This window comes from Gallinula chloropus (assembly GCF_964237585.1).
Source record: "Gallinula chloropus genome assembly, chromosome: 18".
NCBI lineage: Eukaryota > Metazoa > Chordata > Aves > Gruiformes > Rallidae > Gallinula > Gallinula chloropus.
The window spans coordinates 8,553,237-8,579,373 of NC_140103.1; the positions used below are offsets into that span (position 1 = coordinate 8,553,237).

At 50.3% G+C, this 26,137-nt stretch overlaps 1 protein-coding gene across 1 annotated transcript in view; it reads left to right on the top strand.

Moving 5' to 3' along the window:
* The window catches only part of ASTN2 (astrotactin 2), a gene marked incomplete at its 5' end in the record, with an annotated part of 343,253 nt that overhangs the window by 163,766 nt on the left and 153,350 nt on the right, over positions 1-26,137 (top strand). The window contains one exon of the mRNA XM_084272571.1: positions 24,871-25,021. Within this exon, the coding sequence (XP_084128697.1) occupies positions 24,871-25,021 (151 nt within the window). The remainder of the gene's footprint in view (positions 1-24,870; positions 25,022-26,137) is intronic.

Sequence of the window (26,137 nt, forward strand, 5' to 3'; positions counted from 1 at the left end):
GGACACAGCTTGGGGTTATCAATAACATGGGTGATTCAGTAAAGAGCCCTTGACCCATAGAGCCCAAGGGGCCATTCCATACCAGGCAGGATCTGTACGTGTAACAGGTCCCTCACATGTTTTAGGGCTCTTTACAGAAGGAGATGCTGTGGAGCAACTATTCTCCACTACCTTTACATGGAGATGCCCTGAAAACCCTGCAGGAAGGGATGGAATTAACCTGCCATAGGTTCTTCATCTCAGCCCCCCTTTTATTCCACATGTGCCAGTGCTAACCGCTCGTAATCTGCCATTAACCCTTTATTAACTCAAGGCCTGCCCTAATCTTGAATCATGACCTTTAAGCTTGATACCACTGAGGCTGTTTTCCCAGGCAACTGTGTCTGCAGAGGCTCAGTGCCTGCCAGGCAGGCAGGCTGGGCAGCACTGCCTGTTGCCCACAAGCATCCATGAGCTCACAGCCCGTCCATGCCCAAAGTCCCAGCTTGGTAGGTGTTGACTGGTGGTACCTGGTTTCCTCCTCTTGTTCCATGGGGTCTTTTTCCTTGAGGGAAGCTGTGGGTTTCTGCTCGCCTCCTGCCCACAGCCAGTCTTCTTGGTGACATTTTACCTGTAAGATGGTAGTTGGTTTCCATTTGGGTCCAAAGGACGTTGACTGTTGTTGTGCTGACAGCTAAAACGAGCCCTCTTAGACCTGCCCCAAGTCAAGACTATTATGGGTGGCCTATTCCAGGATTCTTTAGCTCTTGCCCTTGCTGAATAGATGGCTCACATTCCCTGTTCCTGCAGGGAGGTTTTGATGGTTCCAGTTGTAATTCTGCATCTCCCTTTGGGAAAGGAGACCCAGAGGAGGCAGGGTGTGGTATTCAGCTGATTTGAGTCAAGTGCTAAGTGTATTATGAGACCTGGCTGCTTCTCTTCCTTACAAGAACTTCTCAGGGACTTAAGGTAGGAGCAGATCATCCCTAGCTGATGTGTCCATAGGCAAACCTGAGTTTGCCCTTCCCACCCTCCCACATGGCTGGTGGGACCCAGGTTCAGGTGAAAGAGCCCTCCTGGGTTTGACTTGTCAGACCGGTGTGATGAGGTGGTTTTTGGGGAGTGAAAGCCATAATTTGTGCATAGCTGATACATGATATTGATAGAGAAGGAGAGTCAAGAATGGCTGTTGTTGGCCTTGAAGGGCTTTTCATGGCATCTCATTTGGAGCTCAAGCAGAGTTAGAGAGTCCCCCTTTCCTGGTAAAGCTGGGATAAGCTGCATCACAGGCAATTAGTTATAAACTGAAGCCGCCTCTTTAATGGAAGCCTGGTTTATATAAAGAAAAAAAATAAAGGAGATTTTAGTCTGAAGAACATCATTGCAGTAAAAATGGTGCCTGGCTTGCTTATAAAGCACCAGTGGGCAGCAAATAGGCTCTGGAGCAGCAGGAGTGGGCAGTGGACACTGCCTGTATTTGGGGAACAGCCATGCTCATCTGCTGCCTGGCTCCATGGTGCAAAAAATAAAGCACAAAAATTCCTGCTGTCCCCTCACCCAACCTTGAAAACAGCCAAGAAATGGGGGGGATTGAGTGCAAGTCTGGCAAGCGGTGCAGGGAGAAGCCTTGGTTGTTGTGGGCCTTTTGGATTCATCAGCTGCGGCTTTGCAGGGATTTAAGGGAGCATGAAAAGGTTTTCTGCTAAACATCTGGCTCCCTGGGACTTTGGCAGCCTGCTTGGAGAACACGGTGTGTGCTGAGATTGCAGGCAGAGGTGCGGAGGCAGTAGTGGCTTTGCCATCGCTTTGATGTGGGGATGGTGGTCCTGAGCCCACCAGCCGCTTCCAGCATGGATGGGTGAGTGTTCCTGTGGAGACCAATGTCCTCCATCAGTGTCCCCTGATGCCATCCCAGCTGTGGGTGACAGGGCATGCAGAGAGTTGAGTACATCCCCATGGTTGCTCCAACCCCCACACCGTTCCCTGTGGCACCCGGTCAGGCAGATGAAGGGTGTTCCCAGAACAGCCCAGAATAATCTCGTTTTGAGTGAGCATGTGGGTTTGGCTGTGCAAAGCCCAACTGGAGTGGCCACAGCAGGTAGCTGGAGTGAAATCCTTAAGCTCTGGACTCTCAGTGGCAGCTGTCTGACCTATACCAGCACCTCACCTGCCATAATGGGTTTTCTGAGCTTTGGGGGTTCGTCTGGCCTCTCCTGGCTGTCCTGGTGGCACTGGGACTGGGGGAGGTTTGGGCGGGGAAGGCTCAACCACTTTAGTGGGAGCTGAGCAGTTTGCTGGGCCAGCACCGTATCTTTGTGTGCAGCCCTGATCCTGCTGTGGTCAGGTGCTTCCTCAGGAACTAAACCTCAGCAGCAAGTGCTGGGTGACCTGTTCAGGAAATCCAAGTCTCTGCTCTGCCTTGGTACCACAGTGTCCCAGTCCCATGTCCTCGGCCACAGCTCCCATGCTATGGGGAGCTGTTGTGGCTCCTCCTGCTGCCACATGCCAGCAAGACCACGCAGTGTGACAGTGTCTGCTCCAGGGATTTTCACCTGCAGCAGTAGAAATGCTGCTGCTTTGGGAAGGGCTGCTTTTTCTTGGCAGGAGGTGATGTGGCTGCGGAAGGCAGAGGAGAACACGCTCGTGGGAGGAGGCTGTGCCACTTGAACAGCCTCTGTGGCTCAAGTGGAACAGTTTCTGTGTGCTCATTCTTGCTTTTTGTGGCTGAAATAGGGATACATGCATCATCTTTTAATTGTAGATATGCGCAGGCAACCTCTCACTTGGGGATGTGCAGCACTCTGCCTGCCTTGGAGAGGTGGTGTGGATGGGACAGCTGGGACATCGGTCATAGACCCAAACACGTCTTGGTCTGCTGTCCATCTCAGTTCTCTGCTGTAAATTCAGGACTTATTTAGTAGGATTAGCTCTGGCTTGGCCAACAAGCTGTTTGCAGAGAGATGGTGTTGGTGTTGGGGATTGCACTGGATTTCACAAGACTTATCCACTGGGCAGTGGGAGCCTGGGTGGGAAGGGGTGTTCAAAATCCCATGACTTGGACACCAGCAGACTTGGCAGCCAAACTCCCCCATCCTCCTATGAGAGCGCTAGTGCAAATATCTGGTAGGACCAATCCCTACAGGGCTTGCGAAATGGTACCAATAGCTCCCTGTCACATCTTCCAGCACAGCTCAAAGACTGCATTTGTACAGTCTTTAAGCCACTTTGCAGCTTCATGTCAATCCCTATCCATGGTCGCTTTGCTCCTAATTTCCCTGCATCACTTTATCAAGTTATCTGCTGAAATCCAGATTGATCAGGTGTTCCCATTGCCTTTAAAAAATTAATACAAATTCTCTTATCACAGAAAGATAAGAGAGGTATCTGATGAACTTCAGAGTCAACAGGTAGACACAGAGAGAGGGGACAGGGACCAGCTGCCTATCCCGCCTGGGTGCAGCTGCTGTGCATCAATGCCTGTTAGTGGAGTTGACTCTGTGAGGATGTTCCAGGAGCTGTGTGAGGCCCCATTGGCACTCCCAAGAGCATCCTAAGCTTCAACCAGCTTCAAGACCCCCTCAGCTCAGCCCATCCCAAAGCTCTCCAGTCCCTACTATGTTCCCTGCCAGTGCAGAGCCCCTCTGCCCTCCCCGGAGCTACCCAAGAAGGAGGAGTTCCTTCCTTCTCCTGGTGACAAAATCAATACCAAAGGCCTCCATTAATATTCTAGGAATGGCAGAGAAGATTGACTGCCTCATTAGCAGGCATCGTGTGAAACTCTGACAATAATTAACAACTCAACGGTCTTATTTGCTGGCCTATCACAGAAGTATTCAATCAAAAATGTAATTTGCTCAACGCTCCCATTTACCATAAAGAGAATATTCCTTCAAAGTTTTAAATAGACTAATTAAGAGGGAAGAAATACAGGGAAAAAAATTATTAACAGTATAGTTTTAATGGGAAATTACTGGAGCGTATTAATAATGCAATAACCATTTTTAACAGCTGTCTGTCAGTTTGTGGGCCGGGGTAATTAAATTAGTCACTAAAGGGTTAGTCAAATTAGGCGTCAGAGAGCAGCGCCGGGGCTAACGAAGGCACGTCAAGCTTAATGCTCTGGTACATGAAGGAGGGTGAGATACTGAAGGAGGATGAGATGCTGATGTTTGTGGCAGGATCCCTCTGGGGTGCCCAGGGACCATGTAGGGGGAGCCCCCAGTCACCCCAGGCACCGGCATCTTGAATCTCCTCTTGGATTAGGTGAATTCATCATGCTGGGTGATGCGAGGAGCGGGGCAGAGCTGTGCGTCAGTGAAGGCTGGGTTGACTCTGGGAAAATACTAATAAGTAAGAGTCTTATCTGAGCATGAGCATGGCCCAGGGTGGCCTCTGTGACGTCTGCTTCAGCCTGATGCTGCTCAGGTTTTTAATCTCTTTCCGAGAGCCAGAAGGCAGCTGTGCAGGAGCTTTTTGGCAGTTGTTTTCAAGGCTGTTATATTCTGTGGGTTTCAGACTGGCGGTCCTCCTTCCTCCACCCCTTCACCCCTTTTGAAATGAATCGCAGTTAATTTTGGATGTTGTCGAGCCTGAAAACACATCTTTCTTGCCGCCAGCCTATTAAAAAATATATTTACAGCTCCATAAAGCAAAGCCAGCTGTCAAGGTAACATCCTGCTGGCTCCCGTGTGTTCAGGATATGGAGGGTAAAGATTTGGGGAGGTACTTGCCTGTGCGATTGCAGTGAAGATTTTAAGCCCAATGGAGAGGTTTCTGGATGAGAAAATCGTTGTGTCCAGCCTGGGGAGGTGTTCATGAGAAGCACAGTGCCCTGGGGAACCTGGGGTGCTCAAGTTCCCAGCCAGGGCATGCTGCTGCAATTTCCTTTCCTTCTCTGCTCTGTAAATCAGGATAGGAATGCTGGCTCTGGGTCTGAGTGAGAAAGGATTACTCCTTCCAGTATGTGAGATTTGAAATGATGTCTTCATTTTATATTGATAAAGTAGAACCTTTTCTATAGTCTGTTCATGTGGAAAACTAAACCAACACAGAGCGGTAACCGAATCCCAGAGAAAAACTCTCAGCCATCAAGAGGTACAACGCAACGTGGAGGTTGGGGTGTTTAGAGGGCTCATAGGTCTTTGAAAACGTGGCCTAATTCATGCAGAGCGAGGACATAAATTTCCATATATTGGGCTTTTCTGGGCACTTTTCTTGCTCTGATTTTATATTTTCTTGCTCTTGAAATTTTAAGTGATAGAGGTCATGGCAAAGCCTGTGCGTTCCCCTGAGAAGGTTTCATGAATCAATGGGTTGTTTTTTTTTTTTGCTTAATGCTTTCTCTCATCACCCCCATTTGAAATTCAAGTTAAGTGCCAAGACACCCCTACACCAGCCTGAAGTGCTTGGGACTTTCTGCTCTTCTTTTTACATCATCAAGATAGATGTAAAGCTAGGAGTTGCTTTAACTGTGTGATTTGGGGGGGCAAACTGTGTGGCAGGCAGGAGTCTGGTAATTCCCTAGTGGAAGCAGCGTTGGTTCAGCTGTCGTCTCCTCATATCACTTCAAGTGGAGAATCCCAGGAGGAGGGCAATAGATTTACCCATCAAACCCACCAAAACCCCTCAACATCCCAAGAGTTGCCACAAAAATGTTCCCACCCCTCTTGCAGCAGGGTGAGTGGTTGGGCCGGGCACTCGGGCGAAGGCAAGCCCTCCTCTTTCTCACATGTTGGAGAATTACAAGCCATATAGATTATTTTAATGGCCGTATTACTTCCAACTGTGCCTCCACCATCTGTTCTTCCCCAATTACGGATGCAAAAACCCAGCGTGTTTCTCCATTCCAGCAGTAGAGAATGAAATATAAGCGCCGTAAAAGGGTGTATATCCTTTCAACAATGTAGTTGGCACCGGCGATATTTTGCTCACGCTTCCGACCCACGTTGGTTGGGATGCTCTGCCTGGTCCCTCTGCACCTTTCCCAGCCAATGCCTGGATCCGTGGTGGCAGAGGGAACTGTGGATAAAGGAAGAGGCTGGTATGCTACATGATTTGTCCAAGTCGTGTGGGGCAGCTGAATTATTAACGCTGACCAAGCGTCTAAGTGCTACAAAACTCGACAAGAACCTCTTACCTCCGGCACAGCGATAAACAGGATTGAGGCACGGTGGGAGGGAGGGAATTAAGACAGGACATCAAAGACTGGATTCTGTCAAGTAAATCATGCCATTGCTTCAGTAAAAGAGCCCCTAAATGTTTTATTAGGGATTTTCAACAACTACCAAAATTAAGATGGAAGGGATGAATTATTAAAAAATAGATTAACTAAACTAGCCTCTGAATTAAACATGAAAGGTGCCTATCGGGAGCAGCGTGGCCACCGTGTGCTGCAGGCATCCGAGTCCTTCAGCCAGGCATGGCTGAGGTGGCCTGGGGAGGGGAAGCGGCAGTGCCTGGGGAACGGAGAGCTGCAGCCTGCTCTGCTGGGTTGAGGTTGTGCTGCCAGGGCAGGGGGGCTGGCTGCGAGGTTGGGAAAGAGTACGGTGCTTGGGCACCAAAGGAGAGGTCTGCCTCTGGGAGAGGGAGGCTAGGCAACAAGGTGGAACAAAGGAAATAGCGATAAATAAGGCAGGTACGGAAAAGGTGATTTGCCTAGAGTGCTCAATCCAGGACCTGAAGTTTCTTTTGCTGTGTGCTAATCTGGTGATATCAACCCCTGGCAGGAGAGGGGCTGAGCCTGCGTACAGCTCAGGAGCTGTGGTTGGCGTTGGGCATCCCTTGGACCTGCTGCATCAGGTTTGATGCTCGCAGCAGGGCGAGGAGGGCTTGCAGGGCTAGAGAGCTCTCCCAAGTGGGCGCATGGGTGAGGAGTGCTTCCACAGTCGCTCCTCTGGTGCACCCAGGAGGATGGGGATGCAGTTTGGGTGGTGCCAACAGCTGGTGCTGCCCCAGCCAGAGCAGGGGGTCAGTCCATGCCTTGGCATGGTTCTGGCATGCTGCTCTGCCCCCAGCTTGCTGCGTGCCGGTAAGGGGGATTTCAATGTCTCGTGCTACATTTCTCCCACCTGTCAAATAATGACAATATATTAATCACTTCCTAAAGTGGCCGTGTGATATGAATCTGCTGTTTAAGTGCCCTTGCCGTACTATCTGTCCTGACTTGATATATGCAAGGCTACAGCATCCCGTGGAGGAAAAGTGCAGGCAAGAACAGGAGGTGAAGAAAAGCTGTTGTCTCTGGTTTGTTTTGTTCCAGCCCCCAGGAGGGTGGGAGCATCGTTTCCAGGTGCTAAGCACAAAAACGTGCTGGAATTTCTGTTTGTTTATTCTCCCTCCCTTCTTCCCCAGCATGTTCAAAGCTTTTACTTGCAAGTCTACAGTCAGACTCCTGCGAATGCCAGCGGTAGTACAGCTGCTGGGAACAATTCACAGTGTCTACAGCAGCCCCGCTTTAAGGTGCGCTCTGATGGAACGAGCAGAGGCTTCATTCATAATAATAATAAAACACTATTTTCCAGTTATAGGCTGCTTTTCATCTTCACCGCTCAAAGGAGCATTAATTAACTGCACGGCACAGTGGGAGGTAGGTAGCTGTTGTCCCCGTTTTACAGATGAGGAGTCGGGAGCGTCGACACATCCTGCGCGTTGCCCGCGGTCGTGCAGCAATTCACCGTGTGAGTCTGCAGCCGATCCTGAAATGCCAACTCCTGCTCAGGGCTTTATTCCTGGGAATGTTCTCTGCTCCTCTTTGGTGGCAGAGCAGCCCCTTGGGAGGTTTGAGGTCATCTCTATTTCTTTAAGTGGAGTTTAGGTTTGGATAGATGAAGGTGAATATTACTGAAGTCGAATATGAGTCTTGTAATGTGAATTTTAAGCCAAATACTGCAAGTTCGTTGCTTTTGGGCTGCAGGTTGGGCAGCATTTCAGCTTTGTGGTGCTCCTTCCATCAAGAGAAAAGCTGGGAGAAGCACGTTAGGCTCAGTCTTTGCTGTGATCCCTGCTGTTTGCAAATACGTACAGAGAAGCCTGTTGGGGTGGAATGGTAGAAATACAACAACCAACTATTTTCTTGCTCATAAATCCCCAGGCTTGCCTCTCCGGTGAGCTCTGCCTCCAAAAGCAGCCTACTTGACTCTTTTCCCAAGGGTCACATTCGCAGGGGCTTGCTTCTGCTGCTGCTCACTGGCCGAAAAAATCAATGTTTTGGCCCTAGTGCATGTAATGAAAGAGGACTCTTGGCCTGTATTTTGGGGAGCGTTTGTCTGAGAGGCTGTGGGTAACCCCCATCTCTCCTTGCACGCAGCATTGGGTCAACATTGCTCTCTGTGCAGCTGCAGGGTGAGGCGGGGTCCGGCTGTGAGGTCACCCTGAGAAGAGATCACAGAATTGTAGGAGTTGGAAGGGACCTTCAGAGATCGAGTCCAATCCTCCCTGCCAAAGCAGGTTCCCTAGGACAGGTCACACAGTTCAGCATCCAGATGGGTCTTGAATATCTCAGGAGAAGGAGACTCCACACCCCCTGGGCAGCCTGTGCTCTGTAAAGCAGGCTGCCATGGGTGTTGGAGTGGGGTCAGCCCTCCCTTACCCCCACCTCCTCCTAGAGCCCATGTGATGGTCACAGCATCTGGAGGCACTGGGTGCTGAGAGCTCTGATGGATGCTCCTGGCACCCATCAGAAGATCTGCACCCGCAGCTCCCTGCCCTGGCAGAAGGGGTTTGTGGGGTCTGTGGTGGGACCCTGGGCTCCACATGCCTCTGCATGTCTGATGCCTTTCAGAGGAACCACATTGTGTTCTGGGCATCCTTCTTAGCCCCACAGAGCAGGATTTGGATTAGCACGGAAGCCTTTCCATTTAGTCTCCTTAATTAAGAGAGACACTGAAATAGAGATGGTGAGCTGAATGTGATGGGCAGGAAAAGGAGGGTGGTCCTGCAGTGTGCAAGAGCTCTTCCTGTCTTTTCTTCCCCCACCTTCTTTTCTCCTGTCATCAATCTCTTGGTGCTAAATGAGCAGCAGGAGAGCAGGTTCCCAGGCAAACTTCCCCCTGATAGATTTTGACAGATCTAATCAGGCAGAGTAGTGACGACTCCGTCCCGTACTCCTGTGAATTGCAGTTCAAACTGAATATCCTTCACTGTGACACCGGCAACTGAATTGAACCTGATGGCTGATGCCTGCCTGGCCCAAGGGGAGGGATGCTCCCATCCCATGCACACCTGCCTGCAGCTCTCATCGTGGAGCTTGGGCCCCTGACGCATCCCTTACAGCCTCTGCCACAGCGCAGTGCTTCTAGATGTGGGACATGTAGTGCCAATAAGTGGGCTTAAGGAAGAATCTGCTGGGAGGTGTGATCTGTTCTGCTTTTAATAAATACAGATATTCTTTATGTTCTGCTTGGTAATGCAATAGCACAAAGATTTACAGATGAAGGAACGATGTGTGTTCTGGGATCACAGAATTGTAGGGGTTGGAAGGGACCTCAAGAGATCATCAAGTCCAACCCCCAGTGCTTTGTATTGGAGTGAGGCTGGAGGAGCTCTGAGGTAACCTTCAAAAACAGTATGTCTGTGTATGAACAGTGCTGCCATTGGTTTAATGCCATAGTCTGTTTTTCAGAGATGCTTCAAGTCCTGGGTTATTGTTGAGAGGGGATAGGCCTGTGCATGAAAAACACCTCAAAACCAACAAAACATGGGCATTTCCAAAGTGATGTCTCCTTTGGAAACCTGAGTGAGCCCTGGGAGTCTGCTCAGCCCTCTGCATTTCCAGAAGGCACTGTTAATAGCCCTGCTCAGCAGATCTAAACTAGGCTAGCTGTGATGTCAAGAAGGTAAAAGACAGGACAATATGGGAGGACAATGAATCCTGTTGGAGGCACAAGGATTTTGGCATTTTACAGGTTGTGTCTCACAGTGGTTCTCTTGTATTTAACACAGTGCAAAGAGCAAGGAGGGTTTTTTTTTCCATAATTGAGGCTTTCTGTCTCTCTCCCAGACAGTGTTTTGGCTGTCTAATGCTATGGATGAGCTCAAAACTTTCCCTTTCCTCAGGAAGGTGAATAACTTTCTCCTCAGCTCCTGTTGCAAGTAGTCTGAAGGGCTGTAGGCTGGGACTGATGAGGCTACACTGAGGAGTAGCTTAGATGATTGCTAGATCTGTATCTAAGCTAGTTCCCAAGGTTGCCTTTCCTAATCAGTGGAGATGTGGTTTGTGGAGCTCAGGGCACCCATCAGCTCTTGCAGCAATCTTTCACTGTAGGGCAAGGGCATCATCCCCCAAATGAGCTGATTTCCCCCAGTGAGTTTGGAGGAGCTCAAAAGCCTACACATAGGGTGGGTGGGCTGAATCCCATCTTCAGCATCTCTGGGACCTCAAGAGGGGTCTATCTTAGCCGCTTCTGGACCCATAGCAGTCAGGTCTCAGCTCTGCACAGGCTGCATACCAGATGCCCAGTCACAGGAATGCAATCCCTCATAGGCATTTCTTGGGATTTGGGTCCAGAGCCTTTGTTTTAAGCACCAGACCCACAGTATGGTCCCAAGCCTTGTCACTGAGGTCCCAAGTGAAACACTCTTAGGTGTGACATGGATGTGTGCCCTTCTTCAGCCTCTCTGCCTTTAACCCTCTCTCTTCCTCAGGTAGATGATGATGTTCCCTGTTCCACATCCAATTCCCTACTCAATTTATCTTGTTTATTGACCCAAGCAGAAAGTCAATGTTTTCTTCATCTGCCATTTGCTTCGATGGCAGCCAATTTGGTTCAGCAGGAACAAAAATGGATGCAACAGAGTTCAGTGCCAGATTTTTCTCCTCTTCTGTTTTTAAATGCTTTTTTTCTGAACACACCTGGCCCTGGACACAGCTTGGCAGCCTTCACTATGCAATAGGGCTGCAGGCAAGGCTAAAAGCACACGGCAATTACCAGACAAACCAGTGAGCCAGGAGGAAGCCTGCGGGTCAGCTCATTACAGGCAGGCATTGCTGGAGCCAGGGCAGCAGCTCCCTCCCGGTGGGTGCTGTTTGTTTGTGAAATGGTGGTCTCTGGTGGCTTCCTGTGTGTTTGAAGCTCTGTGTGTCTTCCTCAGAAGTCTAAAGGCGATGCTTTGCAGCTGTTGCCAGGATCAGAGATTTTCAGGTACCGCACAGTGGGCTCCCAGAGGCAGTGGCTTGCGATGGGGGTGTGAGGGGGGTGTGAAAGGCTTGCTCATCTCTCTAGTGGGTTATTTGTAAAGTTGGAAATCAGGAAAGGTTCCTTGAAGTGTGTGGAAGAGAGCTGTCCCACACATAGATCTAAATACGGCTTCTGCCCCAGAGTTTGCAGGTTGGGGACAGCTTAGAGGTCTGTCTGGGCAGCACTTGCTGGGTGGGGAGAGGTGTATGGAGCATGGGGCACCTTTGCAGGGGAGGTACACAACACACTCTCCTGGCAGTGTGTGTGCAGTTTTAAGATCTAGCCAAGGTGGTCTAGTGGGTTGTGGCCACCACATAAGGTGGTCCTGGTCCTCCCTCAGCTACTGATGTCATGTCCATCAGTTCCCCCATGCCAGCAGTTGACATCTGGCTGATGCTGGGCTGAGCTTGTTGAGGGATTTAGAGTGGCAGGAAACCTCCCTCTTTCTTTGTGGTAGGAACATATTTATTCTCAAGGTCCCACATCTCTAGGCAGGTGTGAAATGGGCCCCTACCGAAAGCAGCAGCAGATTGGGATGCTCCTTGCCTTTAGAGACCAGACCCATGGAAGTAAGGTCCATGGAAGGGATTGGTAACAGGCCGGCTTAGCAAGGAGGATGCTGCCCTTGTGATAAACCTGACTGTACACCAAGGAGCTGTTGATGGATGCTGGGCACCTTGGAAAACACAGTCTGCACTGGGTGCCTTGATAAGAGCCAAGTCCTTTTGAAAAATCTGCCCATATGGACGGAAAATCCCTATGCAAATCTCTCCCCAGGTATAAAATTAATTGGATTCCAACTTCAAAGGCTACTTCTGGAAACAAGCTGTAAATAATCTAGTTGTGCCTCAGTTCCTCTGTCTGTGGACATTCACCTGGCTTTTGCAAACCCATTGAGCGTTGCTGATAGAAAGTGCTATATATAGCAGCAAAGCTCTGCATATATCTATATGTATGCATAAATGCATCCCTAGTAACTGACCCAGGCGAGTGGTGTTTTCTGAAATTCAACTCATGGGTTTGCTTCTCCAAGAAGCTCTAGTTTTGTTTCCTGTGGGCTCTTGCCTCTCTCCATGCACCTGTATGCACCCTGTGCTGCAGGACATTTGCTCACCCAGTGCCATGGCTGGAAAGCAATGTGCCCAGGTCTGCAGGGAAGAGGGGAGAGGTGTATGGATCCCTGGGATGTGGAGGGGTTGGTGAAGGTCACACATCTGTGTGGCTTTCAGGGGGTTCAGCTGGATGGAGCTTTATTGCAGAGCCTGGCGCATCAGCACGGGGATGCTGAGCTGCTGCAGTGTTGCAGGACTTGCTTCTCCACAGCTGGCCTTCCTGTGGCAAGAGTCTCATCAGGACAGGGATCTCCAGTCCCAACATCCCTGGCTGTGTGGAGATGGCCAATCCCCAGCACCTGGTTTCTCAGGGGCTCGATGCTGTCTCTTTCCAGGAGATCAATAGGAGCATCTGTGAAAAATCAGGGCATGGATGTCTGCTCCTGCAGCCCTGACTGTTTCCTATTTATCTGATCTAATTCTATCGGCATTTCTAAAGTGCTTATCACAAGCACTTCATGTGTTTCTCAAGGAAAAAAATCCCAGTTGTTGTGTAATGAGAGTGGTTGAGTTGTGGATGTGGCTGATCCCAGTGACTGGGTGCAGGTGAACAGCCACGTTGCTCAGTTTCCCTGCAAAGTCCAGTTCTTCCCGGTAGCAATTGCTATCAAGTCAGATCCTGAAGAGCCTATTGGAACAGAAAACTTGCCCAAAATACCCTCAGAGGCTATAGAAGGGAAGTAAAACCCCAGTGACTCATTTGTGCTTAAGCAGTCTGAGCCCTAAGCTGGGATTTCAAGCTTGCCATTGCAAAATGCTCATGATCACCCAAGGCAGAGGCAGCCCCACTGCCATATCTCTTGCTGGATCCCTCCCCAGTGACTGTGGAGCACTGTAGGTCATCTCTGCCTCCATGGGGCTGGGATATGAGCTGTGGCATGGAAGGGGGGCTGTGCCAACCCCAGGCAGGGCTGTGGGCTGGGGTCCTTTCAGCTCCTCTTTTTCTGGCTCCTCCAAGTCCCCATCAGCAAGCTAAATCCCCAATTTCTGGGCAGGAAAAACAGGGTGAAGAGATGGGTGCTGCTGCAGCTGAAGCTGTCTTTTGGTTTAGAGTATATGTCTGGTTTAAATGGGAAAATGCTCATCCTAGGCTCATCCCTTTGGGGTAACGAACAAGCAGGGACCTGGAATCTTGGTTTGCTGATGGCTGGTTATTTTGAAGGGCAAAGACAAGGGGTAGGTGCTGGATGCTCAGTTCTTCTCTGGCAAGAGATCAGGTCCGTGTTGGGAGCAGATATGAGTGAGGAAGTGAGGAGATGCCCAGAGCTCATCACGATGCTGAGATAAATGGCATTTTTTTGCTGTGCCACCTAGAGTCTGTGTGAATCTCTGTTTTATTTGTACCAGCCTAGGCAGGGCTGCAGTCGGTGCACGGTACTGGGGTGGTCTGACCCATCTCATGGTGTTTTCAGTCTTTAATAATTTAGGATGAGAGATCCCAGGCCTTCTGTCTGGGCTTTTGCTTGAATGCTTGTTTTTCTAAGATTTCTTTTTCTCCCCCCCGGGCAAAACTGTTGCAGAGGATTGAGGCAGACGTTTTGTGGAGGTTCTCTCTTTTACAGGCAAAGAACCGCCTTAATTTGGCCAGCTTAAAAGCCTTTTTGAAAAACTTGAATCACTGCACACGGCATGAAGTCTTGTTTGATTTTAGCAGCAAGAATCAGCAGCAATCCTCCGTGCCTGAGCCCAGCCAAGCATCCCCGCTCTGAAATGCTGCTTGAGGGCGTAAGGGAGGGCAGTAGCTAGCCCAAAATATCAAATTTGGGTCTGGGAGGAAAGGGGAACTGAGGAGTGGGGGAAGAGGAATGGGCTATAGGGGGACACAAGGGGAGGAGGATGATGAGGAGGCAGCCAGTGTGATTTTGCCCCAGGGAGAGCCCTGCCCACTATAGGCTGAGTGATGCTGCGTCCTGTGATTGCTGCTGAAAAAAGTCCTCTTTTTTCCAGCCTAAGCACCTTCCCCTTCCTCCCTGCCCAGAATAAAACCCCAGTAAGGCTCCTCTTCAGCAGACGTTATCAAGTTTGCAAAACTCTAAAGCCGGGAGGTGCCAGGGTCGGTTTGCTGTGCAGCCCTCAGGCAGCCCCTCTGTGCGTGTGCATTATGAACCCATCTTTAATGGCATGATCATATCCAAGTATTTCACCTTTGCCTCTCTCATCGGCACCGCCGATGAACCTGCTCTGGGAACGCTCTGCATTAATGTGGAGCTGTAAAAACTCCAACCGAAGTCACTGAGAGCTGTGCTTTGAGCAGGGGAAGTGTCATTTAATGCTAAGCACTCTGAAAAATCAAGGCTAAATGTCTCAGATTTGGTGCATGTGATGTAGGGGATGTTTTTTACATTCCCATTCCTGGGCCTTAGCTCCCCGTCTGTAAAATGGGGATGGTTAACAGGGAGACTGGGAACTTAATCACTTTATTGGTTGTGAAATACTGCTGCTTTCTGGTGTCGAGCAAAGCAGCAGCAACCCATAAGGAGCTGAATAATTGTGCATGCAGAACACCGTCTGACTGGAGTGCAATAAAGTAGGAGCTATGTGTCCTCCAACGAAGAGAAAACAAGATACTGAGAAGCTGCAGATGAAGTTGTTTGTAGGGCGTGGAGAAGCCTGTGGATGTTCATAGGTACCTGGGGGGTTGTTTGGGAATGCTGAACTCTGGGCTGTTTCAGGTGCCCTGAGACAGCTACAGCTCCGCACCGTCATCTTTGGTGTTTGGGGACAGATAGGTCCTTCAGATAACCCTCCTGTATGTGGTCTTGCAGTCAACACCTTCATGGAAATGCATAATTACCAGAGACTGAATTAAGGTTGCCAAGGCAACCTTAGTTCTCACATTTTCTTAAGTTTTGAGTACATGACACTACAACCTTTGTCATTTCCTTTATCACACTTGTTCTGTGTGCACAGACCTGTACATACCTGCAGTGGGTGGCGGTGGTTCCAGTTCCCGGGGTGCTTGATAGACCTCAGCATGTCTGCAGCAGCCATTATACCTGCAGCCCTGCTACCATGGGCTTTCCTTAGAGGCTTGGTCTGGGCCAGCGTTGCAGAGATCCCTTTGCCAGCAGAGAGCCCACCATCTAGGTGGAGATAGTCTGGATGTGGCGTCCCCCACACAGGGTTTTGCTCCCTGTAAATTGAACTGTGAGGTGGTGCCCTGGGGAACTCCTCTGGATTTGGGTGCCAGGGCTGTGGGAAGGACTGGCTTGCACTCAAGCAGTTGATTGTGGGAGCAAGGCAGTGATGGCAGCAGAGCCTACACCACTTCCCTGCCGAGCTCCTGTGGGAGAGTGATCCCCATATGGAGGGTTGGGCACTGGACTGGCCTCCCTTGTCCTTCTCAGTCCCTGCCCTTGGTCATGACATGCAATTCTGGAGTGAGAACAACATCAAATTGGCTTTCTTACCCCCCCTCCCCCCTCTTCTCCTCCTGTGGTACGGTGTGCTTTGCTCCATCCTTCCAAATAAACCCATGGGAGTCCTGGCCAACCACCTGCACTGTGCCGAGGTGGGTGTTTAATTGGCAGGAGGGTTGGAAGTATTTTTGGATGCCTCCTTTCACGGTCTTGCCAGCAGTGTCAGCAAGGTCTGCTCAGCTTGGAGCAGCTCGGACATGGCGAGCCACAAGCCCTCCCTCTGGGCTCGCGATTCTCCTTCTGCACAGATTTCTTTTTCCTTCCTTGCTATCACCGTGTTATCTCTGAGTGTGAAAACTACCCCTCCAGTTGTGGGGGTTTTATTTCTATATTAAGGCCAGAAATGTATTTACAAGCTCAGGGGTTTAAAAGGAACATTTTGAGAGGATGGGACGGAAGAGATTGCCAGGCAAAATGAGCTAGTAAAAATATTAATTAGCAGAGAGAAATAATTTGATAATTTTCATCTATGTATTTTTTTAATTATGTATTGCTGCTTTTATTGATAACCCCTGCACCAGTAGTGTGATCCATTTGGCTAGATAAACATATTACTTTGTGAGTTAATTAGTGTTCAATTACTATCAATTAATATGTACTACCACTGCTGATTCCCTGTCGAACAAGCAGATTCCGCTACTATTAGCTGTTTGAATTATTAATATTTGGAGCTGCCTGGAACCCCTGGCAAAAGGTGGTTACTGGTCATTGCAACAATGTGAGGGGTCAGGTGGCTCCTCGCTCAGCCTGGAGCTTTCCATTCCTGCTGTTCTAAATGCTATATTTTTAATTATTTGCTTTCTTAAGATGTTAAAGCTGCACTTTTCCAGTGCTTCTGGTTTGCTGCCTTTTTATTTTCTTTTACTTTTAGATTTGATATTCTAAAGGTTTTTTTCTTTGCAGCTGAGGTTTGGAGGAGCAGTGTAGGGAAAGGGACAGGCCAGGCTCATCTCAGATAACTTTGTGTGCTTCATAACTTAACTGAAGTTAATAAAACCGAATTAGGGATGTCTGGCTCTGGCTGGTGACGTAGTCAACAGAGGGAAACGGATTCCTCTGAAGCTGTTAGCTGGGCTGTTGGGAGCAGTTGCGGCAATAGGAGCAGGAATAGCAGCTGGGGCTCTGCGGTTGCATGGAAGGGGGGAAGTAGTTTTGTCAGTGCTGGACACCCTTGAGACATGGACAGTCACATCCTTCCCTTGAAGGATTACCTTGAAGGATTACCTCCTGATGGAGGTAATGAGGAGAGGTGGAAATTGCACAGGAGCAGGGTGGTGGGTCTGTGATCCTCCTGCCAGGATGTGGCAGGAGGATAAAGCCTGGAACCCTGAAAGTGTCTGGGAAAGAGGGGTCGTAAATAAACATAGAACAGGATGGTGGGTATGTAGGGCAATACCCATCCCTTTAGCCATGATGTGCTGAGATGGTTGAGGTGGGACATGATGCTTGGCAGTGCTGCTTCTCCTCCTGACTGGTGTCCCCAGCTGCTTTTCTGTCCCACTGAGGGCACTTGTATCTAAGCCACCGTGCTGTCACACCCCATCCCATGCCATCCCCTTTGCTGTCAAGGTGCCTGACATACAGGAGCATCCCAACTGTAACGTTGCCACAGAGGAAATGCCACCTGCCAAACTTGGGATTACTTATGAGCTGTGGTGAAGCCAGCGAGGGCATGTGTAATTTCCAGTGCTCTTACTGACTGTGTCTTACCATCCCTATTAAGGCTCGTGCGCCTTCCTTTAACCTCACAGTGCTGAGGTTGCCTGGGAGACTGAGGCAGCACTGCCTGCATTTGCCTTTGGCTTGTGTGGGGTTGAAGCAGTAACCACAATGCTTCCCTGAAATGGGAAAAAATGCCCAGAATTAAAACTGTCTTGTTCATCTCATCTATGATGTCCTGGTCCTTCATAGAGCAGAGCCACACCACCTCCAACGGGGCTACAGGGGGATGGGGATCCTGGTGAGCCCCAGCATCCCCTGGGACACACGATGGGCTTTCCAAGCTCACTTTTATTCCAGTGTGTTTGTTTTTGCTTTGCTGTAATTAAATTTCTGGCCCTTCTGGTTGCCGAGGTGAGCTTCAAAACGCTCTGTCGGAGCGATGGTTTTATTGAATCTCCAGCGAGTTATTGAAGCGTGGTGGGGAATTTTTCACACTTTCAACCTCAAGGTTTTTTGGGTGAGCGTTTTTGCAAGTGTTTATTATCGTATTACCACAAGAAGTGAGACTACTCAGAAAATTTATTGGAAGCAGCTTCATCATCAGTGGTGTGTCAGAGTAGCTCTGTTGAAGTGCCTTCTTCAGTGTCACTTAAGGGTGGTTTCTCCCAGTTTAGAACCTGGATGATGGTTTTTCTACAAACCTCCCAGCACTGTCAGAGTGGCTGAAAAGTGTCTGTTGGGTGTGTGGGGCAGAAACTCAGTTTTTCTCCATAAATAAATCCACTCCGTGCACACACATCCTCAGGCACCACACTAAGAAATGTGGGATGAAGAACTGAGCTTCAGTGTGCCAAAGCTTCAGACTGTCAGGTCCATGAGTTAGAAGCTGCCACCACCTCCTTCAGTCCTGTAATGCCAGAGCTGGAGATTGGCTTTTCCAGAGCATCCCAGCTTGGTCAGTGCACAGATGGACTTGCTCAGGAGATAGCTCATGGTTTGGTGTTGTGGGAAGTGGAAGGGGTTTGAAGTCCTGGAAAAAATATATTCTGTTGTCTTTAAAATGGAGACCACGTTCCTGAGGTGACCGTGCATTCATCATGGTTTGGGTGTGTAACTGGATGGCCACCTGTGCAGAGCAACTGGGCCTGTGTTCAAACCCAGTTGGAATTGTACTGTGAGGGTGGGACAGTCCCTGAAGGGACCTACAGGAGAGCTGGGAAGGACTGTTTGTAAGGGCATGGAGAGATAGGATGAGGGGTGATGGTTTAAACTAGAGCAGGGCAGGTTTAGGTTAAGCATTAGGAAGCTTTTCACTCTGAGGGTGGTGAGGCACTGTCACAGGTTCCCCAGAGGGGTGGTGGAGCCCCTGTCCCTGGAGACATTCAAGGTCAAGCTTGAAGATGTCCCTGCTCACTGTGGGGGCTGGACTAGATGGCCTTTGAAGGTCCCTTCCAACCTAACACATTCTGTGATTCTATGACATGCTGAAAGTACTAGAAATATCTGTGAGAGCATCTCCAGATGGACACGCAACAGTGGTGAGCACCTCTAATTCTGATCTCTAGTTGCCTAGGCTTCCTGTTTAAGTGTGAAGAAAATAATACCCAGTATACAGAAGCTGTGAGAGTAAATACTCATGAGGTGCTGGGGGTCCTGGGTGGTGAGTCCCCAGGCAAGGCCCCAAGAGAAGGGCTGACTCTGCCTTTGCAGGCGAGCAGGAATGCCACATGCTGTGAGTGGGGCTGGGGCTGTGGGTGGTGGTCTCTTGGTGTCCCCAGGGGTTTGCCTGGGGTCCCACCTCCACATGCTGGTTAAATCCCAGTGCTTCAGTCCTGCTTGCTGGGCTTTGGAGATGCAGTTTGGGGGTTTATCTGTTACACATCCTGCTTCTCAAACATGTGATGAGTTTTGCAGGACACCCTCAGCTGGGGTGCATGAGTGGATCAGACAGCCAGCAGCTGTGTGCCACTGCTGTGATGAGTTTTGCTGGGCGTTGCATGAACATCTGAGTTCTTCCCAGGCTTAACAAGCCTGAGCGCTGCAGCATTGGAAGCCAGAGACTAAGGGCTGGGTTAACTCTGCTTCTGCTACAGTCTGTAATTCCCCTTTCCAGTGTGGTATTTCAAGTTTGCAGCTGAAAGCACCAACAGCTCACCATCTTCCACCCAGCATTTGCAGTTCGTGGCTGGTGAAGAAGTTTCCAGCCCATGTGGCTGCAGACAAAACAGAGGCAGAACCCTCTGCATGGCAGAAAGGCTCGTGCAGGGCCCACTTCCACAGATCCCATTAGTACCTTTGAGTGGTTTACTCTGCAACTCGAGGAAGAGTTCAGTAGCCTCACTAATGCTTTCAGTGCTGGCTGGATTAGCAGAGGAAAGTGAGGGTTTAGTAGAGGAAAAACTGATGTGAGGGAGAAAAGGAGTGGAGGAAGAGAGGAGTGGAGTAGGTGAGAGCATAGGTGATGCTCAGAGAGAGCATTTGCTAGGGATGTAATAACCTACCCATGATGTGGACAGGTGCCTCAGCTGATGGAGGTCCTGGACTGTGTTTGGAAACTCCCCAGAGGTGTTTTCTTCCAGGGTGGGGATCCAGCTCCTCCTGGAAACTGCCCCAGAGGGATGGGTGTTTGGCTTGAGCTGCGGGCTGGGTGCTTTTTGGGGCTGTGTCAGGGTCTGGCAGGGGGGAGCAGCTATGGGCAGAGGGTGAGTGTCCCTCTGGGTAAGCCAGCTTTGGGTGATGTGGCAGGAAGGAAGGGGGAATGGCAGAGAACATCCAGGTTTAACCTTTGGCTGGGCATAATGGGAAAATGGAGCAAAGTCTGCACAATTCTGTGGTGGGCTCTGGGCAGTCAGGAGACCAACCCTCTCTTGAGTCTTGCAGCACAGCAGAAGTTTTGTGGCCAGAGTTGATCAAAATTGCTCAGGCAAGAAGCGTTTGGGCCAAAAAAACCTGGAATCTGGGTATAAATCTGGCTATAAATCTGGGTACTGTTTTACAAGTACATCAGCTCTGAAGTTGAGTGGAATCTTGCCAATAGAAGTAGGAAGCAGTGCAAGCTGCTGAACACAAGGCATTGTGGCTGGGCAGCACTGAGTGGTTTGGTGTCCCTGATTTGTGCTGGTGTCTTCTTCTGTGTGAAGCTGTGAGTGACCTGTGTGACCTGTCCTAGGGAACCTGCTTTGTTTAGGGGGGTTGGACTCGATAATCTCTGGAGGTCCCTCCCAATGCCTACAATTCTGTGAAGCCTTCTGCGACACAGCATCATGCCTTTTGCTGTCAGTGTCCTGCCTCTAGAAAGTCATGAACCCCAAATCCCTCTCCAAACACAGCTCAGGGAGCAGATGGCCAAGCAGCACTGGCTTAGTCCCCAGCTCATATCCTTGTCTTTGTTTTTCTCAGCGATGGTTAACTTTGTAAGACACGGAAGTCTTTAACCATTAGCAGGCAGTAAAAAGGGGCAGCTGAGTTGGATAACACCCACTAATCCTCTTCCAGGATGAGCTGGGGAGAAGAGCCACTGTGAAGCTCAGGAGCTTATTATGAGTTGAGTGCTTTGGAGGCTTTGAGAATTGCATGGTGTTGGTATTTCATGAATAAATAACCCCCAGCGATATTTGTCACTGAATCTGCTTCGTTAATGAGAGCCCTGAACAAAGGGAGAGGGTGGAGAAAAGTATTTTCCAGGGAGTCGAGGCGAGTGTGGGCAATGGGAGGTGGCACAGGGCTGGATGAGGATGGGTGCTGCGTCTGCACCACAGGACCTGTGCCCAGCCTGGTGCAGAGTCTGGCTCTTGTGCATCATTTGTGGCAATGGCAGAGGGGCTTTTACTGAGGCTGTGTATCATCAGCAGGTCCTGGCAGAGAGGGGGCTGCATTTCATTTATAAATGTATTGGTTTGGTGTCTTTGGGAGGGCTGGAGAGTTAGAGAGCATGAGCTCTCATGTGCATGTGCTTGTGGAGAGAATCGGGCACCAGAAACTTAGTCACTCACTACAAAACACCATTTGTGATGGGACCCTCTGCTTCAGTGCAGTGGGGAATGTCCCTGTGCTCCCAGCCCTGCCTGGTCCCTGCTGTTCCAATGCCAGGGCTGCCAGCAGTTTCCCCTGGCTCTCTGTTGCCATCCGGGTGTGGGACAAACTGCAGAGCCTATGTCCATCCAGAATAGATCTGAGGGTTGCCAGTGAAATTCAGCACAGGGAGATGGACACCAAGAGAAAAGAGCTGTTCTTTTGCAGACACCTCGTTACTGCAGGGAAAGCGATTCACCCATCAGGACTGGTCTAATCTGGTGTTCCCCAGGCAGTGTGGAGGGATTGCTACATCCAGCAGGCACCGACCAGCAGTGACCAGACACTGGCAGCACTCCTCAAGTGTCCCCTGCCTTGGCCCTACTGGGGCCAGCTCTGGGATGTGGGGACTGGGGCCAGGGAACAATGGGCAGGGGTCACAGCCGGAGCCGGAGCTGTGCAGGTGGAAAGTCACCTGCTCCCTGCCACGTGTTACCATCCCGTTGTTGCTGCAGGAGGTTGGTAATTTAATTATTGCTCCTCACCCCCAACATTGAAAGGATCCTCTGAGATTGGCAGTGCCAAAGGCTCGGCAGCGCCTGCCGGCACCGCGCCTGATTCGGCAGCACCTGTGCGCCCCATGCCTGGTTCAGTGGTGCTCGCTTGCACCGCGCCTGGCTCTGCTGGCCCCTTTGGAGGCAGACCAAAGTGAAGTTTGCTCCCAGCTCACTCTGAGCATCGCATCAGCCCTCTCATCTGCTGATGTCCCCCTTGTCAGGGCTCTGCGTTGAAGTGATGCCAGCCGAGCAGCCTCCCTGGGTTTGCCGGCAGTGCCGTCGCCCCGCTCCTCTTGCAGGTGACACTGGAACACTCCCCTCCGGCTCCACCGCCCCACCTAACAGTGAGGTTAATATTTTAATACCTTTAATGGCTCATTCCAGCTCAGCAGCCCCTGCCCGTGCTTAGACGAGGGTCATCCATTATGCCAGGTGTGATTTCAGAGAGTGAGGTTCCCATTCCTGAAGGCAGGAGGTTGATCTGTGCTGCCAGGTTTTAATTAAAAGCATGACGACCTGCCCTGCCAGCCCCAGCCTGGGAGCACGGCGCTGTGTGGGATGAGCTGTCTTCTCTCTGGAGTTATCCCAGCCAAGGATCTAGTCCCAGCTTCTCCTTTACACCACCTGTGCAGCTGTAGCTCCTCACCTTCTCCCTCCAGGGATGTGGGGGCTGCAGGAGGGTCTGGATGGTTGGTGGCCAAATGGAAAAGCCAGGAGGGAGGATGGGGGCAAGGTTCTTCTTGCAGTCCACCCACGATGAGATACCCCCCAGGAGGACCAGATGGGACTGAGTTTTAGGGTGGGCGGCAGAGGATTTGTCATGGTTTGTTGTGGGGGATTTTTATTGAAATAATTCTCTCTGCATTAATAAACAGCAGGTTTGGTTAGTAAATAATATGCCCTTTTTCTTCTCCCATCTCTCCAGCAGAAATACGTGCCCTGATCTAATATATTCTGCCTTTCTCACTCCCTCACTCCGGAGGAGCTGCAAATTCTGGTGGGAACAGAGTGCTAATAGAAAAGGGCCTCTAAAGACATTTGAAACATGACCAAGAAAGGACAGAGGGAGATTCAGCTCCAAATATGCTGGAAAATCTAGGAGATGGGCCAAGAGAGGGGGGAATATCGGAAGTGCGATCGCCAGGAGGGAAAGGTTAATTTGGAAGCATTAATTGGGGGGCAAGTGGGCAGCACAGACATGAATTTGCTACTTGGGGCAATGATGCAGCTGGAGGCACTGCCATGGGCACAGAGCTACCTCAGTGCTGGGGCAACTGATTTGCCTGACCCACGGTAGCAGAGAAGCTGCCCCTCCACCTCCATCTGAGTAGGGATGTGCCAATTTATCAGTGCTTGCTGGTTTGATCGTGCTTTCCTTGTTGAAAGTCCCAGCTCCTGGAATCCTGTGATTGCCTGGAAATCTGGAACCTCCAAAATCATGACTTCAGTGCTACGTAGGGCTTTATTTCTTTGGGTTTGGTTTCTGGGTAGTTTCTTGCAGGGAAAAGCTCAATTACACCCTAAAGACTCAGAAAGCAGAAGGCAAACTTTGCGTGTGTGTGTGTGGGGAACCACCCAGTAATGGATTTATTTTAAAAATCTCATCATTTTTATGCCAACCTCATTATTTTTAAATTTTTTTTAATGCCTGACTCATGATTCTTCCCAAGTGTTGGGTGTTGGCAGGGCTGTGTGTGTGACAGTGCATGTGTGCAAGGGATCTCCGCTGAGCGACAGCGCAGTGCTAGTTCAAGGCAACAGCACTGCGGTCTTCAAGGGCTGCTAAGTATTCCTCCACCACTATTTCCTTGCCAAGTGTGTGGTTTTCACATGGAAAAACCTCGAAAAAAAGAAAAAGAAGACAAGACTAGCACTGGGCATTGAGTCCTTGTGGGGCTTTTTAGGTGCTGATGGGAGATGCTAAAGGGGAGCAACCCCTCTGTGACTCCTGGCATTGCCTTGGTGGGTATTTTAAGGTCAGAGGGCTCAGTGTTTATTTTGAGCCCCCTGTGTATGAAGATCTAATAAATAACCTATGGAGATCAAGTTCCTCTCTATCACTGACTCGTTCTGTGACCTTGGGTACATCGCTTTTGTCTCTCTTCTGTCAGTGAGTGGGTAACAGGATCTCTTGCCCAAGATGGGTTGCAGGCATCAGTTAATATAACATGTGCTTTGAAGATGAAAAATACCTTGGAGATACTCAAAGCTCTCGACAAGCATCTGTGTTCCCTTTGCTGGAATCCAGCAGAAAGCAAAGTGCCTGAATACTTTGTCACAGAAAAAATTCTGCTGTGTGCACAGCTCGGAGAGAGCTGGGAGCTGCCCAAGGCTTTACGTGGCCATTGAACTTGTGGGCATTTATGCTTCTTGCTGGGGCTTTGCAGAGCCATCCCAGGCTGGAGCAGTGCAGCAGAGCGCTGTGCCTGCACCTGTCTCTGCATCCCTGCTCCAGGTCCCCTGTCCTCCATCACCAAGCACTGGTATGAAGCCCTGTATCCGCATCCCAGCAAGTGCAAAGCCAAGTTTCGTGTGGCTTGCCAGTTTCAGGAGCATCCCTGGGTGATGGATGAGGTGTGGGTGCTTGGGGAGGCTTGGCCCAGCTGTGAAACATTTAGGAGGAGTTTCACTGTTGTCTCATATAGGGCTGGATTCACACACAACCCTGGGCTATTAAAAGTCTCTCTCAGTTGCCAATTTGCATGAAAATGATAGATAGGATCTCTGAAGCCCCATAATTGGCAGGCTTTCACCAAGCACATCAGAGTTATGATTTAGTATATATAGCATAATCATGAAGCCTTAATTTTCTTGGGAAACCTCCTTCGACTCGGTTTTGCCAAGAGAGATGCTGTGATTTCACCAGAGCAGCCGTATTTATGGGCATGGTATTTCCCTGCCCGTGCCGTGTGCTGCCAGCTCCCTGCCAGCCCTAACGGTGCCTTTTCTCTCCAAGGGAAGAAGCGATGCTGTCCACCTACTTTGAAACCATCAATGACTTGCTATCCTCCTTCGGGCCGGTCCGAGACTGCTCCCGCAACAACGGCGGCTGTACCCGCAACTTCAAGTGCGTTTCGGATCGCAAAGTGGACTCGACGGGCTGCGTGGTAGGTACCGCGGCTGCTGGGCCCCGGGGCTGGCATCTGGTTTGGGGACAAGCCAGAGGGGGATGTTACCTGCTTGCTCTCCAGAGATGTGGCCGTGGGGACATGTGCTGGTGGTGGGCTCCTCCCAGCCCTGGGGCCTTCACGGCAAATCACACATAACTTAAGGAGCCTGAGCCTGGCGGCTCAGGTGAGAAAAATGCTTGAGGCTGACGGTCATTTCCCTGCTTGGCAGGAAAGCAGGGGCTGGAAACACTCTTCCATTTTCACCTGCCTTGTGCTTCCCAGCATGGGAGAAAGATGAAGCGTCTCCTCATCCTCTCCCGCCCCTCTGCCATCCTCAGAGTTTTGAGTTGTTTCTGAATGTGTTCATGTCTTTCCAGACAATCTGTTGAGTCCCAGGTTTGGCAGTTTTCCTCCCCACCCCCCCAAAGACCTCTGTGACCCCAGACTGTGTGTTTTGGGCAGAAGCTCTGAATTGTTCCCAGCTATCAGTAAACAGAGGGGTTTTGCCGTTCTTCCAGGTGGAAGTAGCAGAGCTCAGCACCTCTCCCAGCTCTATTCACAGCAAACTCACCACTTCCCTGCATGCAGAGCTGGTGCAACTCCAGTACAATGTGTGGAGACAGTGGAGGAATGCCCTGGGAAACTGGGGGCAACCTGGAGCATCCCTTCTTGTCTGTCTGCTGTAGGAACTGTGCCTGCCAGGCAGCGCATGGTGACCCCTGAGGGGGTCCAGAGCCTGTCACCCGCTCTGCCTGCCCTGCAAACACATGCCCAATGCTCCAAAGTCCCTTGAAACCCCTCTGCCCCTTCCCTTCCCTCTCGCCACAGTCGGAGCCCCCGTTGTCCCAGCCCTCCCATCTCAGCAGAGGCGGGAGTTAAGTGTCTCTTTATTTATTGAAGATGTTTATACACGGCAGCCGGGAAAGGTCAGGCTGGAGCGGTGCCGTCCCGGGGGTGGCATTTTCATTATCCCCTTCTCCGATTGCTTGTTAAGGCCATTTAGCACGACAGCCTGACGTGTCACCAGCAGCGCCTGGCGCCGTCTCCCCTTGCCACTCCTCTCCCTTTCCTCCTTTCTTTTCCCATTGTCATTTTCTTTTGTTCCTTTTCCCA